This window comes from Stomoxys calcitrans, chromosome 1, assembly GCF_963082655.1.
Source record: "Stomoxys calcitrans chromosome 1, idStoCalc2.1, whole genome shotgun sequence".
Lineage (NCBI taxonomy): Eukaryota > Metazoa > Arthropoda > Insecta > Diptera > Muscidae > Stomoxys > Stomoxys calcitrans.
The window spans coordinates 24,567,280-24,586,975 of NC_081552.1; the positions used below are offsets into that span (position 1 = coordinate 24,567,280).

The 19,696-nt window shown below is 37.8% G+C and overlaps 1 protein-coding gene across 1 annotated transcript; it reads left to right on the forward strand.

The window, feature by feature from the left end:
• Positions 1–1,639: 1,639 nt before the first annotated feature.
• Positions 1,640–18,948, forward strand: LOC106094208 (probable cytochrome P450 12c1, mitochondrial). The gene is made up of 4 exons (XM_059364518.1): positions 1,640–1,842; positions 7,886–8,256; positions 8,314–8,427; positions 17,922–18,948. Exons 1-4 carry the CDS (start codon positions 1,747–1,749, stop codon positions 18,946–18,948), a joined length of 1,608 nt encoding a protein of 535 aa, XP_059220501.1. The 5' UTR covers positions 1,640–1,746.
• The last annotated feature ends 748 nt before the right edge of the window (positions 18,949–19,696 follow it).

Sequence of the window (19,696 nt, forward strand, 5' to 3'; positions counted from 1 at the left end):
AAAATGAGGTACATTGCTACTCACTGTTATCTGCATTTTTATCTACCGGTTTGTCTAGTGGTCATACATAATCGAACATATGGTAAGAAAAAACAAGTAAAAGCGTGCTAAGTTCGGCCGGGCCGAATCTTATATACCCTCCACAATGGATCGCATTTGTCGAGTTCTTTTCGCGGCATCTCTTCTTAGGCAAAAAAGGATATAAGAAAAGATTTGCTCTGCTATTAGAGCGATATCAAGATATGGTCCGGTTTGGACCACAATTACAATAGATTATATGTTGGAGACCTGTGTAATATGTCAGCCAATTCGAATAAGAATTGCGCCCTTTTGGGGCTCAAGAAGTAAAATAGAGAGATCGATTTATATGGGAGCTGTAACGGGCCGATTCAGACCATAATAAACACGTATGTTGATGATCATGAGAGAATCCGTCGTACAAAATTTCAGGTAAATCGGATAATAATTGCGACCTCTATAGGCTCAAGAAATCAAGATCCCAGATCGGTTTATATGACAGCTATATCAGGTTATGAACCGATTTGAACCATACTTGACACAGTTGTATAACAAAACACGTCATGCCAAAATTCATTCAAATCGGATGAGAATTGCGCCCTCTAGAGGCTCAAGAAGTCAAGACCCAAGATCGGTTTATATGACAGCTATATCAGGTTATGGACCGATTTTAACCATACTTGGCACAGTTGTTGGATATCATGACAAAATATCTCGTGCAAAATTTCATTCCAATCGGATAAGAATTGCGCCCTCTAGAGGCTAAAGAAGTCAAGACCCAAGATCGGTTTATATGGCAGCTATATCAGGTTATGAACCGATTTGAACCTTATTTGACACAGTTGTTGAATGTAAGAATAAAATACGTCACGCAAAATTTCAGCCAAATCGGATTGGAATTGCGCCCTCTAGAAGCTTAAGAAGTCAAGTTCCCAGATATGTTTATATGACAGCTATATCAGGTTATGAACCGATTTGCTGTTGGATATCATAACAAAACACGTCGTGCAAAATTTCATTCCAATCGGATAAGAATTGCGCCCTCTAGAGGCTCAAGAAGTCAAGACCCAAGATCGGTTTATATGGCAGCTATATCAAAACATGGACCGATATGGCCCATTTACAATACCAACCGACCTACACTAATAGCTTTACTCCTTCGGCTGTTATCGTGCTTTCGTCAGACTGACGGACGGACGGACAGACAGACGGTCTGGCTGGATCGACATAAAATGTATATAAAGGGTGATTTTTTTGAGGTTAGGATTTTCATGCATTAGTATTTGACAGATCACGTGGGATTTCAGACATGGTGTCAAAGAGAAAGATGCTCAGTATGCTTTGACATTTCATCATGAATAGACTTACTAACGAGCAACGCTTGCAAATCATTGAATTTTATTACCAAAATCAGTGTTCGGTTCGAGATGCGCTCTATGCGCTCTCAGACGAATATTTCGAATAGTTACAAACAGAAAGACGAAATTAGTATACCCCCATCCTATGGTGGAGGGTATAAAAATCAAACAAAAGTGAAGCTATAAATATTTTGCTGATGTGTCCATAGGTGCACTGCCTTAGAATGTCTACAACATTCAGTCTAAAATTTTCATTCGTCGCGTAAGGTTCTAACGATTTGGCCAATTGTTTTTTGCAAGTCATTGTGAATCAAAAAAAAACATAGGATTATTCCAAAAAATAAAACTTAAAGAAAAACAAAATTAAGAAATGATAACAAAAAACTTGTTATTGAAACAACCTCATAATTTGTTCATATGGCGGCAGATTCACAACAAATACTCTAGCAGTGTGGTTAATGTTAAGGTATGTTGTCCGAGTTGTTGACTTTAGTATATTGAATGAGTAAGCAAAAAATAAAATAAATATATATAATGATGAGTTTTTTTTTTATTTAATTATTATTTAATTATATATTGATGTTACTATTTGAAATTGAGATCTTTCATTTATTGTACTATGCGGATGTCATTATGAATTGAAAGCAGGGATGGAAAATTAGTAATTCGGTATTTTTTTTAGCATTTTAACGACCCGAAGAGTACCATACTACCCTGCAACCGATTTAGTATCTTTGTAAGAGCAAAAAATCTTCAATGTAAAATAACGCTCTACAATATCCAAATAATTAGGTTGAAAGATGCTGTTCGATTTTTTTTCTCTTTACAGGCGAGTTATTCTCTCCTTAATATACCCACTAGGATAGAATAGAGGTATTCATATCGTTAGCTGATCTACCCATGTTCGTTTCATCGTTGAAATCGTGTATGTAGGTTAGGTTAGATAAGAGTGGCAGTCCTTTACAGACTCACTTAGACAATTTTAAGTCCATTGTGATACCACAGTAGCGATAGACCAAGGCTTCTGGTGGGAATCGAACCCACGACCCCTGTACTAGTAATCCAAGCACGCTACCAACTCGTCTACCGTTTTGAAATTGCAAAAGAATCATATCCCCTTGTAGGGATTATTAACATTGTAGAAAACTCAATTTTTATCACAATTGGCTAATATCCAAGACAAATATGATGCAGACAGATCCAGGCTGCAAGCAGTCAAGCACTCTTAGGCCTTCCAATTGGTATACCAAAATAGGTTAAGGGCGATTTATTTATATATTAATTGCTTGCTTCTCCTGCACAACAAGACAATATTCTTATAAATGACAGTACAGGATTATATTGGGTTGCCCAAAAAGTAATTGCGGATTTTTTAAAAGAAAGTAAATGCATTTTTAATAAAACTTTGAATGAACTTTAATCAAATATACTTTTTTTACACTTTTTTTCGAAAGCAAGCTAAAAGTAACAGCTGATAACTGACAGAAGAAAGAAGGCAATTACAGAGTCTCACAAGCTGTGAAAAAATTTGTCAATGCCGACTATATGAAAAATCCGCAATTACTTTTTGGGCAAGCCTTTAAATACAATTATATTTACCGGTTTAATAAAGGGAGCAAAATGTGATTAACATACGATTTTCTCATATTACGATAACACATAATGATGAATAGTAAATTTAAAAGAAAAAGAATTGTGAAAAACTAAAACATGTAAAAGCGTGCTAAGTTCGGCCGGTTCGAATCTTATGTACCCTCCACCATGGATCGAATTTGTCGAGTTATTTTCTTCGCATCTCTTTTTTAGGCAAAACAAGTAAAAGCGTGCTTAGTTTGGCCGGGCCGAATCTTATATACCCTCCACCATGGATCGCATTTGTCGAGCTCTTTCCACGGTATCTCTTTTTAGGCAAAGAAAGGATAAAAGAAGAGAATTGCTATTGAACAAAGTTATGGTTCATTTCGGACCTTAATTGAATTGAATTTTTGGAGACCATAGTAGAAGTCATTGTGTAAAATTTCAGCTAAATCTAATAAGAATTGCGCACTTTAGGGGCTGAAGAAGTAAAATAGGGAGATCGTTTTATAGGGGATCTGTATTAGGTTATAAACCGATTCATACCATATTCGACACCTATGTTAAGGGTCATGGGAGAAGCTGTTGTACAAAATTTCAGATAATTTCGGATAATAATTGCGCCTTCTAGGGGGTCAATAAGTCAAGTCCCCAGATCGGTTTATATGACAGCTATATCAGGTTATAGACCGATTTGAGCCATACTCAGCACAGTTGTTGCAAATCATAACAAAACACGTCGTCCAAAATTTCAGTCAAATCGGATAAGAATTGTGCCCTCTAGTTCCCAAGATAGGTTAATATAGCATCTATATGAAACCACTAAGGATAGGCAAAAGTCCGGCGGAGCCGACTATATAATTCCCTACACCATCTGGTATATGTAGTACTTTTTATATGTAGAATTTATAACAAGTAACACTTTAATTTGGATACCTATTGAAATATCAAATAGAACCTTGTAAGATTTTCCTACGATATGTCAACAAATTTGGATTTCCACATCCTTAAAAGGCCATGTCGGATAAAAGATTATATGGGAGTTATATCGAAATCTGTGCCAATTTTGTGACATATACTGGGACGTCGAAAAGAACATCTCACGCCCAATATTGTAGAGATGTGACCAAAATTGTGGTTTTTAATGCCTTAAAAGTCCATATCGGATGAAATAAAGGGTGATTTTTTTGAGGTTAGGATTTTCATGCATTAGTATTTGACAGATCACGTGGGATTTCAGACATGGTGTCAAAGAGAAAGATGCTCAGTATGCTTTGACATTTCATCATGAATAGACTTACTAACGAGCAACGCTTGCAAATCATTGAATTTTATTACCAAAATCAGTGTTCGGTTCGAAATGTGTTCATTCACCGTTCAGCGATGAGGCTCATTTCTGGTTGAATGGCTACGTAAATAAGCAAAATTGCCGCATTTGGAGTGAAGAGCAACCAGAAGCCGTTCAAGAACTGCCCATGCATCCCGAAAAATGCACTGTTTGGTGTGGTTTGTACGCTGGTGGAATCATTGGACCGTATTTTTTCAAAGATGCTGTTGGACGCAACGTTACGGTGAATGAACACATTTCGAACCGAACACTGATTTTGGTAATAAAATTCAATGATTTGCAAGCGTTGCTCGTTAGTAAGTCTATTCATGATGAAATGTCAAAGCATACTGAGCATCTTTCTCTTTGACACCATGTCTGAAATCCCACGTCATCTGTCAAATACTAATGCATGAAAATCCTAACCTCAAAAAAATCACCCTTTATATATATGGGAGCTGTATCTAAATCAGGAGCGATTTTAATGAAATTTTGCGCACGTATTGGAGCGTCAAATAAAACGTCTCATGCAAAATCGGACGAAAATTTTGGTTTCCACAGGTTAAAATTTCGAATTTCGAATGAAATATCTAAACAGAATTTTATGAAGTTTTGCACACGTATTAAGACGACAAATAAAACACCTCGTACGACATCTTGTTAAGATCGGACTAGACCGATTTATATGATATTTGCACTCGAATTGGGACTTTAAATAAAACAACTCACTCAAAATTTTGTAGAAATCGGGCCAAAATTGTGTCTACTACAGCCTTTAAAGTCCAAATCGGATGAAAGATATATATGGGAGGTATACCTAAATCTGAACCGATTTTTATGAAATTTTTTGCACACATATGAAGACGTCAAATAAAGCACCCCGTGCCAAATTTGGTAAAGATCGGACCAAAATTGTGGCTGCTACAGCCTTAAAACTCCATATCGCATAACAGATAATAATTGGTGCTACATCTAAATTTGAACCGATTTTTATGAAATTTTGCATTCGTATTGAAACTTCAAAGAAAACATTTCTTGCTAAATTTCGTAAAGATCCGACCAAAATTGTGGCTGATATAGCCATAAAATTCCATATCGAAAGAAAGTTATATATGGGAGCTATATCTAAATCTGAACCGATTTCGTTCAAAATCAATAGCATTCGTCATTGGGCCAAAAAAGAGGCTTGTGTAAAATTTCATGACAATCGGACAATAAATGCGATCTGTGACTTGATCACAAGAATACATGGACAGACAGACGGACAGTGGGACATAGCTAAATAGAATCAGGAATTGGTTCTAAGCCGATCGGTATACTTATCAATGGGTCTAGCTTTTCTCCTTCTAAGCGTTGCAAACAAATGCACATAGTTATAATACCCTGTACAACAGTGGTGGTGTAGGGTATAAAAATGGACCGATAAGCCCCATTTACAATCCCAACCGACCTACACTAATAAAACGTATTTGTGCAAAATTTCAAGCGGCTCCTTCGATAGTTAGCGTACTTTCAACAGACAGACGGACGAATATGGCTAGCTCGACTTAAAATATCATGGCGATCAAGAATATATATATACTTTATTGGGTCTCAGACGAATATTTCGAGTAGTTACAAACATCCTTTGGAGGAGGGTATAAAAATAGAATATTGTAATAGATCAATTAGGATAAAGAAATTATAATAATTTATATTCCTCAAGAAGTCAAGACCCAAGAACGGTTTATATGGCAGCTATATCAAAACATGGACCGATATGGCCCATTTACAATACCAACCGACCTCCGCCAATAAAAAGTATTTGTGCAAAATTTCTAGCGGCTAACTTTACTCCTTCGGAAGTTAGCATGCTTTCGATAGACAGACGGACGGACGGACAGACAGATCGACATAAAATTTCACGACGATCAAGAATATATATACTTTATGGGGTCTCAGACGAATATTTCGAGTAGTTACAAACAGAATGACGAAATTAGTATATCCCCCATCCTATGGTGGAGGGTATAAAAAAAAGTGCTAAAGGGGAAGATTATGAAAAATATGGTTCAAGTCTAGTCATTCCGTTTGTAACACCTCGTAATATTAATCGAAGACCATATATAGTATATATATTCTTGATCGTCTCAATATCCTGAGTCGATCTAGTTGTCGAAATCACGATAGCGGTCGAACGCGTAAAGCTAGCCGCTTGAAATTTTTCACAGATACCTTATATTGGTGTAGGTTGTTGGGGATAGAAATTGGGCCATATCGGCTCAGATTTAGCTCCCATATAAACCGATTTCCCGATTTGATTTCTTGAGTTTTTGGAAGCCACAATTGTTTTCCAATTTGGCTGAAATTTTGCATGCGGTGTTCTACTATGACTTCCAACAACTGTGCCAAGTATGGTCTAAATTGGTTGTGAATCTGATATAGTTAGTTATCTACCGATCTGACTTCTTGAGCCCCTGGATGCCTCAATTTTCATCCGATTTGGCTGAAATGAATATGGTCTAAATCGTTAAAGATCCTGATATAGCTCCTATATAAACCGATCTTCATTTGACTTCTTGAGGCCTTACACCCAGCAATTTTTGTCCAATTTATCTTCAATTTTGCAAATAGTGATTTGTTATGATTTCCAACAACTGTGCCAAATACTGTCCACATCAGTCTATAACATGATATAGCTCCCATGTAAACCGGTCTCTCGATAATCCTTGTACGGTTCCTAGAAGGTTCAATTAAATTTATTTTGTAACATTTTTTTTGCATATTGTGTCCACTGCTCTGATTGGTGAAGACTACTTTTCTGTATTTTATCAGCTTTTACGTTTTTCTTTTCCAAATGTACGTTTTTTCCAAACTGTAGATCGGGAGAGTGAGTTACTACCACTCTTTCTCATAGCTTAAGCTGCCATTAAACGATAAGACATGTCATATGTAATTTCGAAAACAGCAACTCTGAAAGCTGTACACATCGTGTGATACGTGCGAAAAATGTAATATGACAAATGGATTTTGGAATAAATATGCAACTTTTTCGATTAAATCGTGCTTTTATTTCATCGAACCTACATGTGGATACTATGTGCATATTAAAAAATTACAAAACATATGAGAATACATCCCGATTACAGCGCGCTCTATTCGTATTCGACGTACATAAGACAGAAAACAGAAAGTGACAGCTCATATGACATGTCTTATCGTCTAATGGCAGCTTTAGTGAAACAGGCTCTAAATGTTTTTTTGTTGTTGTTGAAAGTCGTTGAGTTCCTTTTTAAACAATAAAGAACAGCTAGTGTGAGGGAGGGGTGCCAACGTTGGTTAGAGTCGTACTTACATCGTAAATACGTGTTCGAGGAATATTCAATACAAAGTACGACCAAGTACAAGTACGAGTACAAATGTATGACCCTTAAAGCTTTCACACCTAATGTGGTTGAGTCGCGTCCCACTGTAGCAGGTGTGTTTCCTTTTCCGTTGCAAAAAACTTCGATCAATAAGCTTGTCTGGAAAGAGAAACAAACGGAAAATAACTGCCTCTATATATTTTCATTATTATTAAATCTTAATCCATCCCGCTTTTAAATATTCTCTTTCTTCTTCTTTACAGCATGAAGCATCATCTTCTGATTCCACAGAGATATTGCAAAGAGAATGGGATCAGGCCCGCCCTTACAAATCATTGCCGGGTCCAACGAAATTTGAAATGTTTCGAGGTTTTATGAAAGGTGGTGATTTTCATGGGAAACCTTTCGATCAGGTAATACGTATGTGTCGTCAGAGGTATGGGGATATCTATCTGCTACCCGGACTCTTTGGCATGAGCACAAATTTGGTAACCTTCAATCTTGAGGATCATGAGAAAGTATTTCGCACAGAGGGTCCAAATCCTTTGCGCCCGGGCATGGAGGCTGTAGAATTTTATCGTTTGTCACGGAAAAATAGCATATATAGTGAAGACTATTTGGGTGTAGCGGGAAAGTGAGTTTAAAAAAGTCTAATAACGGAACTAGTAGAACTAATTTCTTATCCTTTCAGTGGTAAACAATGGAGCAAATTTCGTCATATGGTTAATCCAATACTAATGCAACCCAGAAGCATGCCGCTTTATATAGACCCCATGCAAAAGGTTAATGCCAAGTTTATTCAAAGGTAAAAATGGTAGTGTAATACAAGTAAAAGTGTGCTAACTTCGGCCGGGCCGAATCTTATATACCCTCCACCATGGATCGCATTTGTTGAGTTCTTTTCCCGGCATCTCTTCTTAGGCAAAAAAGGATATAAGAAAAGATTTGCTCTGCTATTAAAACGATATCAAGATATGGTCCGGTTCGGACCACAATTAAATTATATGTTGGAGACCTGTGTAATATGTCAGCCAATTCGTATAAGAATTGCGCCCATTGGGGCTCACGAAGTAAAATAGAGAGAACGATTTATATGGGATCTGTATCGGGCTATAGACCGATTCAGACCATAATAAACACGTTTGTTGATGGTCATGAGAGGATCCGTCGTACAAAATTTCAGGCATATCGGATAATAATTGCGACCTCTAGGGGTCAAGAAGTCAAGATCCCAGATCGGTTTAAATGGCAGCTATATCAGGTTATGAACCGATTTGAACCTTATTTGGAACAGTTGTTGGATATCATAACGAAATACTTCGTGCAAAAATTCATTCAAATCGGATAAGAATTGTGCCCTCTAGAGGCTCAAGAAGTCAAGACCCAAGATCGGTTTATATGGCAGCTATATCAGGTTATGGACCGATTTAAACCATACTTGGCACAGTTGTTGGATATCATAACGAAATACTTCGTGCAAAAATTCATTCCATTCGGATAAGAATTGCGCCCTCTAGAGGCTCAAGAAGTCAAGACCCAAGATCGGTTTATATGGCAGCTATATCAGGTTATGGACCGATTTAAACCATACTTGGCACAGTTGTTGGGTATCATAACAAAACACGTCGTGCGAAATTCCATTCTATTCGGATAAGAATTGCGCCCTCTAGAGGCCCAAGAAGTCAAGACCCAAGATCGGTTTATATGGCAGCTATATCAGGTTATGGACCGATTTGAACCATACTTGGCACAGTTGTTGGATATAATAACAAAACACGTCGTGCAAAATTTCATTCCAATCGGATAAGAATTACGCACTCTAGAGGCTCAGAAGTCAAGACCCAAGATCGGTTTATATGGCAGCTATATCAGGTTATGGACCGAATTGAACCATACTTGGCACAGTTGTTGGATATAATAACAAAACACGTCGAGCAAAATTTCATTCTGATCGGATAAGAATTGCGCACGCTAGAGGCTCAAGAAGTCAAGACCCAAGATCGGTTTATATGGCAGCTATATCAGGTTATGGACCGATTTGAACTATACTTGGCGCAATTGTTGGATATAATAACAAAACACGTCGTGCAAAATTTCATTCCAATCGGATAAGAATTACGCACTCTAGAGGCTCAAGAAGTTAAGACCCAAGATCGGTTTATATGGCAACTATATCAAAACATGGACCGATATGGCCCATTTACAATACCAACCGACCTTCACTAATAAGAAGTATTTGTGCAAAATTTCAAGCGGCTAGCTTTACTCCTTCGGAAGTTAGCGTGCTTTCGACAAACAGACGGACGGACGGACGGATAGACGGACGGACATGGCTAGATCGACATAAAATGTCACGACGATCAAGAATATATATACTTTATGGGGTCTCAGACGAATATTTCGAGTAGTTACAAACAGAATGACGAAATTAGTATAACCCCCATCTTATGGTGGAGGGTATAATAAGCAAGAAAAAGTTGTTGAAACGAATCTTATATACTTTCCACCATGAATCGCATTCTTCAATTTCTTTACCCGTTATCTCTTTATGGACAAACAAAGCATAAGGGATACACCCAGAGAAAAGTTGATACCAAACGTCCTTACTTCGGTACCATACGGTATTGATAGTAAAGCAACACCGTGATGATTAGTACCGTTTGGTACTAGCCTTATTACCGAGCTGGTATTGGTTTTAGCACCAGACCGCTATTAGTTTAGCACCAAAACTTTATTGATTATTTCACCCCCTTATGAACAAAAAAACAATAAAAATAATTTTTATTTAATTTTATTTCGATAATTTTTGTTAATAGTTATAAAAAGTAATTTCACACTCTGTTCTTTGTATTCAGTAATTGATTTCATATCCATCGATTCCCAGAAGTGGTTTTCGTACGAATGCACCAACACGGCATTGTTTTCCACACAAGACACTATCATGTTTTTGATGTAGATTATACTTAGAATTTCTACAATTTCGATTTTCACCGTTTTCGAGTTTTTCAACAGGTTCTTATTCACTCACATTGTATAGGGTTGCCCAAAAAGTAATTGCGGATTTTTTAAAAGAAAGTAAATGCATTTTTAATAAAACTTAGAATGAACTTTAATCAAATATATTTTTTTTACACTTTTTTTCTAAAGCAAGCTAAAAGTAACAGCTGATAACTGACAGAAGAAAGAAAGCAATTACAGAGTCACAAGCTGTGAAAAAATTTGTCAACGCCGACTATATGAAAAATCCGCAATTACTTTTTGGGCAACCCAATATTAAAATATTTTATTTATTTCTTTAGCATATATTTTATAATGGCGACAATATTTTAAGACCAAAGCTCAACAACACTTCTGGCGCGATGACGTGAATATAAATGTGAAGCCTCCTTTGTCTGGTATTGAATCGATACCAAATGGTATTAAAAATTTTTCTCAATGACGGGAACAAAATAATACTAGGCGGTATTGGAAAAGTACCGTCATTTTTCTACTAGTGTAGGAATTGCTAAGCTATATGAGCTATATCAGGTAATGGACCAATTCAGTCCATACTTGGTTTGGATTTTGGAGACCATAGTAGAAGCCACTGTGCAAAGTCTGAAAAGAATGGCGCCCTATAGAGCTATATCAGGTTATGGACCGATTCAGACCATTTGTACTATTGGGTTGCCCAAAAAGTAATTGCGGATTTTTCATATAGTCGGTGTTGACAAATTTTTTCACAGCTTGTGACTCTGTAATTGCATTCTTTCTTCTGTCGGTTATCAGCTGTTACTTTTAGCTTGCTTTAGAAAAAAAGTGTAAAAAAAGTATATTTGATTAAAGTTCATTCTAAGTTTTATTAAAAATGCATTTACTGTCTTTTAAAAAATCCGCAATTACTCTTTGGGCAACCCAATATGTATGCTGAAGGCCATATGACAAATTGTTGTGCATAATTTCAGTCAAATCGGATAAGAATTGCGTTCTCTGGAGGCTTAAGAAGTATAATCGGGAATTCTGTTTATATGGGAGTTATATCAAAACATGGATCGATATGGTCCATTTACGATCTCAACCGACCTACATTAATTTGTGCAAAATTCTCAAGCACTTAGCTTTACTCCTTGGACAGTAAGCATGCTTCCAACAGACAGATAGACGGACGGACACTGCCTTAGGTCAATATTTCGATGTGTTACAAACGGATTGACAATATTAGTTGTAATCCTATGGATGGTCCTGTCCCCAAAACGAAAACAAGTTCAAGAGGTTTTTTGTATTGCCAGATCGATATCAATTGACTCCAGGTTTTGCAAATAAGCCTAAAAGGTAAGATGGTATTATAAACAAGTAAGAACGTGCTAAGTTCGACCGGGCCGAATCTTCCACCATGGATCGCATTTGTCGAGTTCTTTGTGCAGTATCTCATTTTAGGCAAACAAAGAATAATGAATAAGGACTGGTATGTCATTGGAGCTATACCAAGCTATAGTCCGATTCGGACTATAAATGAATTGAATGCTCAACATTGTAGAAGTAATTGTGTAATAATTCAGTCCATTCGGATAAGAGTTGCGAATTGTAGGGGCTCAAGAAGCAAAATCGGGAGATCGGTTGTATAGGCTGTATCAAGTTATAGATCGATTCAGACCATATTGCTCACGTATGTTGAAGGCTATGCGAGAAGCTGTTGTACAAAATTTGTGCTAAATCGGATGAGAATTGCGCCCTCTAGAGGCTCAAGAAGTCAAGATCCAAGATCGGTTTGTATGGCACCTATACCAGGTTATGAACCGGACCATACTTGGACCATACTTCACACAAACATTGGAAGTTATACCAAAACACCACGTGCAAATTTTCAGTCAAATCGTACGAGAATTGCGCCCTCTAGAGGCTCAAGAAGTCAAGATCCAAGATCGGTTTGTATGGCACCTATACCAGGTTATGAACCGGACCTATACTTGGACCATACTTCACACAAACATTGGAAGTTATACCAAAACACCACGTGCAAATTTTCAGTCAAATCGTACGAGAATTGCGCCCTCTAGAGGCTAAAGAAGTCAAGACCCAAGACCGGTTTATAAGGCAGCTTTATCAAAACATGGGCCGATTTGGCCCATTTGCAATCCCAATCGACCTACACTAATTAGAAGTATTTGTGCAAAATTTCAAGCGGCTTGCTTTACTCCTTAGAAAGTTAGCGAGCTTTCGACAGACGAATGGACGGACATGGTTAGTTGGACTTAAAATGTCACGATCAAGAACATATATACTTTATAGGGTCTCAGGCGAATATTTCGAGGTGTTACAAACGGAATGACGAAGTAAATATACCCCCATCCTATGGTTGAAGAATATGGGAGCAATATCAGATTATAAACCGATTTGCTCCGAACTTGGCACGGTAGTTAAAAGTCATAACAATAAACTCCGTGCGAAATTTCGCCAATTTGGATAACATCTGCGGCTTCCAGAAGCTCAAGAAGTAACATCGGGAGATCGGTTATCGACCGATTTGAATCATACAGTTGTTAGAAGTCATAACAAAACATTCGCTGGAAAATTTCAGCCAAATCGGATAACAATTGCGGCCCCAAATCTGGAGATCGGTTTATATGACAGCTGTATGCAAATCTGAACCGATATTGCCCATTTGCAATACCCAGGGACCACATCAATAACATTGTGAAGCAAAATTAATATTTTTCGAAAATAGTAGGGAAAATTGCACTGATTATGGAAGATGAGGCAAAAAGAGAAAGCGCCTGAAACGGCGTTTTACATCGAAAAGAGACCAAACAAGAGGCGACATTTTATTTTAAAAATTCGGCTTGCGATAAATCTGGCCGCGACAACAAAGGACAAAAGGATAACGATACAAATGAGGCGACTGATTGTAAATATAGGTGGGTCTCTCCCCATCAGGCGCAGACTCTTAATGGAGACATGAAATAGTATCCTCCTCTCTGGGAGATATATATGGGGCCAGATATACTGCTGACAGCATGCCTATCAAAATTCCTGGTCTCGGTACATAAGTCTCGGAAATAAGTCTACAACTTTTTATCTATTGATCCTAGCGGTACAAAATGTTCTAGACATTTGTAGAGGTGGCGAGATACAGGGTGTCATAGTTGACCCCTTTTGACTTCTCCAACCATCTGGGGTCATACATTTTGATCTACTGAACCGATTTGCATGATTTAGGACTCTAGAGAAAGAGAGTATGCCTAATGTATTATTCCATCGTGTATCATTAACGAGGTATGAATTGAATTAATTTTAAAATATCACAATTTTGACTTGGGATTTTTCAGTGTGTTTTTAATATCTTTGTCAATTTTTTTTTGCTATAAATCTAGAGATTGCTATAGCTGCCATATAGAGAAATGTCCAAATTTAACATCTTAAGCTTATAAAACGCGTATTAAGCTTATAAAATGCGTTTCCATCCAATTTAGCTGAAATTTGGAATAGGGAGTTTTATTTAAATATATCTTCAACTGTACCGAATATGATCCAGGTTGGTCAAATTTTAGGTTTAGGTCCCATACAAACGTAGCACCGGTTTTTGGTATTTTTGCTTTGGAACCCACATGTTTATACCCTCCACCATAGGATGGGGGTATACTAATTTCGTCATTCTGTTTGTAACTACTCGAAATATTCGTCTGAGACCCCATAAAGTATATATATTCTTGATCGTCGCGACATTTTATGTCAATCTAGCCATGTCCGTCCGTCTGTCTGTCGAAAGCACGCTAACTTCAGAAGGAGTAAAGCTAGCCGCTTGAAATTTTGCACAAATACCTCTTATTAGTGTAGGTCAGTTGGTATTGTAGATGGGCTATATCGGTCCATGTTTTGATATAGCTGCCATATAAACCGATCTGGGGTCTTGACTTCTTGAGCCTCTAGAGTGCGCAATTCTTATCCGATTGGAATGAAATTGTGCACGACGTGTTTTGTTATGACATTCAACAACTGTGCCGAGTATGGTTCAAATCGGTCCATGTTTTGATATAGCTGCCATATAAACCGATCTTGGGTCTTGACTTCTTGAGCTTCTAGAGTGCGCAATTCTTATCCGATTGGAAAGAAATTTTGCACGACGTGTTTTATTATGATATTCAACAACTGTGCCGAGTATGGTTCAAATCGGTTCATAACCTGATATAGCTGCCATATAAACCGATCTTGGGTCTTGACTTCTTAAGCCTCTAGAGTGCGCAATTCTTATCCGATTGGACTGAAATTTTGCACGACGTATTTTGTACTGATATCCAACAACTGTGCCAAGTATGGTTTAAATCGGTCCATAACCTGATATAGCTGCCATATAAACCGATCTTGGGTCTTGACTTCTTGAGCCTCTAGAGTGCGCAATTCTTATCCGATTAGAATTAATTTAATTCAAATCAGTCCATAACCTGATGTAGCTGCCATATAAACCGCTCTTGGGTCTTGACTTCTTTAGCCTCTAGAGGGCGCAATGATATAGCTGCCATATAAACCGATCTTGGGTCTTGACTTCTTTAACCTCTAGAGGGCGCAATTCTTATCCGATTTGAATAAATTTTTTTAACTTAGTATTTTGTTATGATACCCAACATCTGTGCCAAGTATGGTTCAAATCGGTCCATAACCTGATATAGCTGTCATATTAGCAGCTCTGGGGACTTGACTTCTTGGGCTTCTAGTAGGCGCAATTTCTATTCGATTTGGCTGAAATTTTGCATGACGTATTTTATTCTTACTTTCAACAACTGTGTCAAATAAGGTTCAAATCGGTTTATAACCTGATATAGCTGCCATATAAACCGATCTGGGATTTTGACTTCTTGAGCCTCTAAAGGTCGCAATTATTATCCGATTTGCCTGAAATTTTGTACGACGGATCCTCTCATGACCATCAACATACGTGTTTATTATGGTCTGAATCGGTCTATAGCCCGATACAGATCCCATATAAATCGATCACTCTATTTTACTTCTTGAGCCCCCAAAGGGCGCAATTCTTATTCGAATTGGCTGACATTTTACACAGGTCTCCAACATATAATTTAATTGTGGTCCAAAACGGATCATATCTTGATATCGCTCTAATAACAGAGCAAATCTTTTCTTATATCCTTTTTTGCCTAAGAAGAGATGCCGGGAAAAGAACTTAACAAATGCGATCCATGATGGAGAGTATATAAGATTCGGCCCGGCCGAACTTAGCACGCTTTTACTTGTTATACATGATTTGGATTCCTGACAAATTTACAATCACTTTGAATACAAAAAGTTTCCTTATTGGATCATTAGGTTAACAGTTATACAGCCTGGAGGTAAAGCTAGTAAAAGCGTGCTAAGTTCGGCCGGGCCAAATCTTGGGAATCCATCACCATGGATTCTGCAAAAAATTTATAAAATTTATTTGGCAGGAAGGATTTTCTTACTTACGAATGATTTTCGTTTAACTCTCGAAATTACTGGTGATTGTCATAGAAATCGGCCCAGATTTAAATATAGCCACTGCATGCGCATTTTTGATTGACGACTTCTACAATATCTTTGAAGTATGCTCAAAATCGGTTCAGATTTAGATATAGCTCCCATATATATGTTCGTACGATTTTAGGAAATACTGCAATTAAGTGCTCAGTTTTAAACCGATTCTCTAGAAATTCGGCAAGTAAGATTTTTTTATGATGCTCGACATTATTGGTAAATTTCACAGAAATAGGTCGAGATTAATATATAGCTCCCATATATATATATATATATATATATATATATATCGCCCGATTTTCATTTCTATTTCACTGCAAACACATTTATTGACCAACCTTGCCAAAATTTTGTACAGCGCTTTCCCCGATGACCACCACAATATCTAAGAAGTTTGCTAGAAATCCTTTCAGATTTAGATATAGCTCCCATATATATGTTCGTCCGATATTGAGAAATATTGCAATAAAGTGCTCATTTGTTAACCGATCTTCTCAATATTTGGCAAGAAAGATTTTCTTATGCCTTTTAATATTATGGCTAATTTCATAGAAATCGGTACAGATTTATATATAGCTGCCATATTTTAATAATAATAATAATGTTGCCATTTGTCTACCATATTTATTACAGTTTGAATATATTTGCTCGACATTTGATACGAATTGTTTAATAACCTATCTGAAAACATCCGCCGAGGTCCATCAAAATTGATTCAGAATTTGATATAGCTCCCACTTTGTACCTATAGTATAGGTTTAGGGTATTATAAAGTCGGCACCGCCCGACTTTTGCCTTTCCTTACTGGTTTACTAGTTTTTTCGATATTATCCCACTACAGACGACTGCTTGGGTTGATTTTTAAATGCTGAGTTTTGCTTGACTTCATACCGACTGGGTGGCGGGAGCTTAAGAGATTTTTCCAAACGAGGAGAAACCGAATTACTCTTTGTCTAGGGACAACCAGAAAGGCTGAGCTGATACTTTGCACCGGAAGGAGAAAGCAGAGTGCTTTCATGGGACCTATCCTGGAACTGAGTACATCGGTGTGGTTCTTGACCAGAAATTGAGCTGGAGGATGAACATCAAGAAAAGAGTGAAAAGGGAACAGAATGCACTCTACTCCTGTGGGAACTCGATAGGAAGGAGTTGGGAGCATAGCCCGGGGACGGTACTCTAGACGGTTGTTTGGCCAATTCACAACTATGAACCCACAAGTATCGATATCGAAAAGCTACAGGGTTCCAGAACGGTTCTGATGCCCCAAGAGCAACGTTAAAGGCCATACTCCGTGTTATGCCTTTGCATTAGCGCTGGCAAACTTTCGATAATCGCAAATTTGATATTTCCGATATTTGTAATAATAAATATCGATAGAACCGATTCTATCGTTAATCGGATGAAAATTGCGCCCTCTTTAGGCGCAACGTATCTTAGCCTGAAGAAAACTACATTGAAGCTAGCCAAGAATAGTTCGATGATTAGTGCAAATCTACAAAATCAGTAAACTCTAGGAGAGGAGTCCTTACTGGCTATTGCGAAGTTGTTTGAGAGGCGGACTTCTGCAAGATGAGTGATGATGAGGAGAAGTTGGAAAGTAAGACACAGGATGGGTGCATATCCCTATCGGTTTCAGCATTCACTCTTGTCATTCTGCATTACCGTAGAGGCCTACAGTCGCTGACTGAACGAAGTTCCAGAGAGAGAGGGCTAACTTCTTGCACATCAATTGTGCTGTTTTGTTCATTCTTCAGTCTTTTCCGTATTCTCTCATGTGCATGACAATTATTAAATTATTTCTACCCACCTTTTCAGAATCCATGAACTTCGTGATCCTGTGAGCTTTGAAGTGCCCAGCAATTTTTTGACCCAAATCAATTGTTTGTCATTGGAGTCATTGGCCCACATAGCCCTGGACAAAGAGATGGGTCTGTTAAGCGATAACTCCCAGGTTCCCGAGGCCCGGGAAATGTTCAAACATTTATTCTCCTTTGGTGATTCATTCTATGATTTGGGGGTACAACCCACCATCTACAAATATGTGAAAACTCCAGCCTATAAACGCTTTGAGAGAGCCATGGATGTGGTATATGAGATTTGTACCAAATATGTTATGGAGACAGTGCAGCGACTGGAGAGAAATGACTTCTCTGGTGAGGACAAAAGTATTTTGGAGAAATTATTAAAAATCGATAGAAAAATGGCCATTATTACTGCCATTGATTTGTTGATGGGTGGTGTGGAGATTACCTCCACCGTATTGGCTGCTGTATTTCTATGCATATCCAAAAATCCCGAAAAGCAGGACAAATTGCGTCAAGAGATACTAAGTAACATAGGCAAAACTCAACCATTCACACTAGAGAACATGAAAAATTTGCCCTATCTCAGGGCCTGCATAAAGGAGGCCCTGCGCATTTATCCTGTAATGTTTGGCAATATACGTATAACGGGCAGAGATTTAAGTTTAAGTGGTTATCAAATACCCAAGGGCACCAATGCCTTTATGGCCTCCAATATGTTGCTGCATGATGATCGATATTTCCCTAGACCTTTGGAATATATTCCGGAGCGTTGGTTACGCTCCACCGATGGCCAAATGGATGAACTCTGCGTGAAGAATAATAGTCCTTTTATATTTTTGCCTTTTGGTTTTGGTCCTCGTTCGTGTTTGGGTAAACGCATAGTGGATATGGAAATGGAAATGACTTTGGCCAACGTGGTGCGTAATTTTAAAATGGAGTATAATTATTCGACGGATAATGCCTTTAGGACTTACTTCATGAATACCTGCATTATACCGTTGAATTTTAAGTTTACCGATTTGGAAGGATTTGAATAAAGGAAAATTTTAATTTAAAATAAAGTTTTATTTATACCCACCACCGAAGGATGGGGTTATATTCATTTTGTCATTCAGTTTGCAACACATCGAAATTCCATTTCCGACCCTATAAAGTATATATATTCTTGATCAGCGTAAAAATCTAAGACGATCTAGACATGTCCGTCCGTCTGTCTGTTGAAATCACGCTACAGTCTTCAAAAATAGAGATATTGAGCTGAAATTTTGCACAGATTCTTTTTTTGTCCATAAGCAGGTTAAGTTCGAAGATGGGTTATATCGGACTATATCTTGATATAGCCCCCATATAGACCGATCCGCCGATTTAGGGTCTTAGGCCAATAAATGCCACATTTATTATCCGATTTTGCTGAAATTTTGGACAGTGAGTTGTGTTAGGCCCTTCGACATCATTCGTCAGTTTTGCCCAGATCGGTCCATATTTGGATATAGCTGCCATATAGACCGATCTTCCGATTTAGGGTCTTAGGCCCATAAAAGCCACATTTATTATCCGACTTTCCTGAAATTTAGGATAGTGAGTTGTGTTAGGCCTTTTAACATCTTTCGTCAATTTGGCTCAGATCGGTCCAGATTTGGATATAGCTGCCGTATAGACCGATCCTCCGACTTAGGGTCTAAGGCCCATAAAAGCCACATTTATTATCCGATTTCGCTGAAATTTGGGACAATGAGTTGTGTTAGGCCCTTTGACATATTTCTTCCATTTGGTCCAGATCGGTTC

Bases quoted from the DNA above. Each gene is read 5' to 3' on its own strand.
- LOC106094208 (XM_059364518.1), top strand. From the start codon at position 1,747: ATGATAACAAAAAACTTGTTATTGAAACAACCTCATAATTTGTTCATA. The intron at 1,843-7,885 runs GTATGTTGTCCG...TCTTCTTTACAG, and splicing joins GCAGTGTGGTTAATGTTAAG to CATGAAGCATCATCTTCTGA. The intron at 8,428-17,921 runs GTAAAAATGGTA...CCACCTTTTCAG, and splicing joins AATGCCAAGTTTATTCAAAG to AATCCATGAACTTCGTGATC.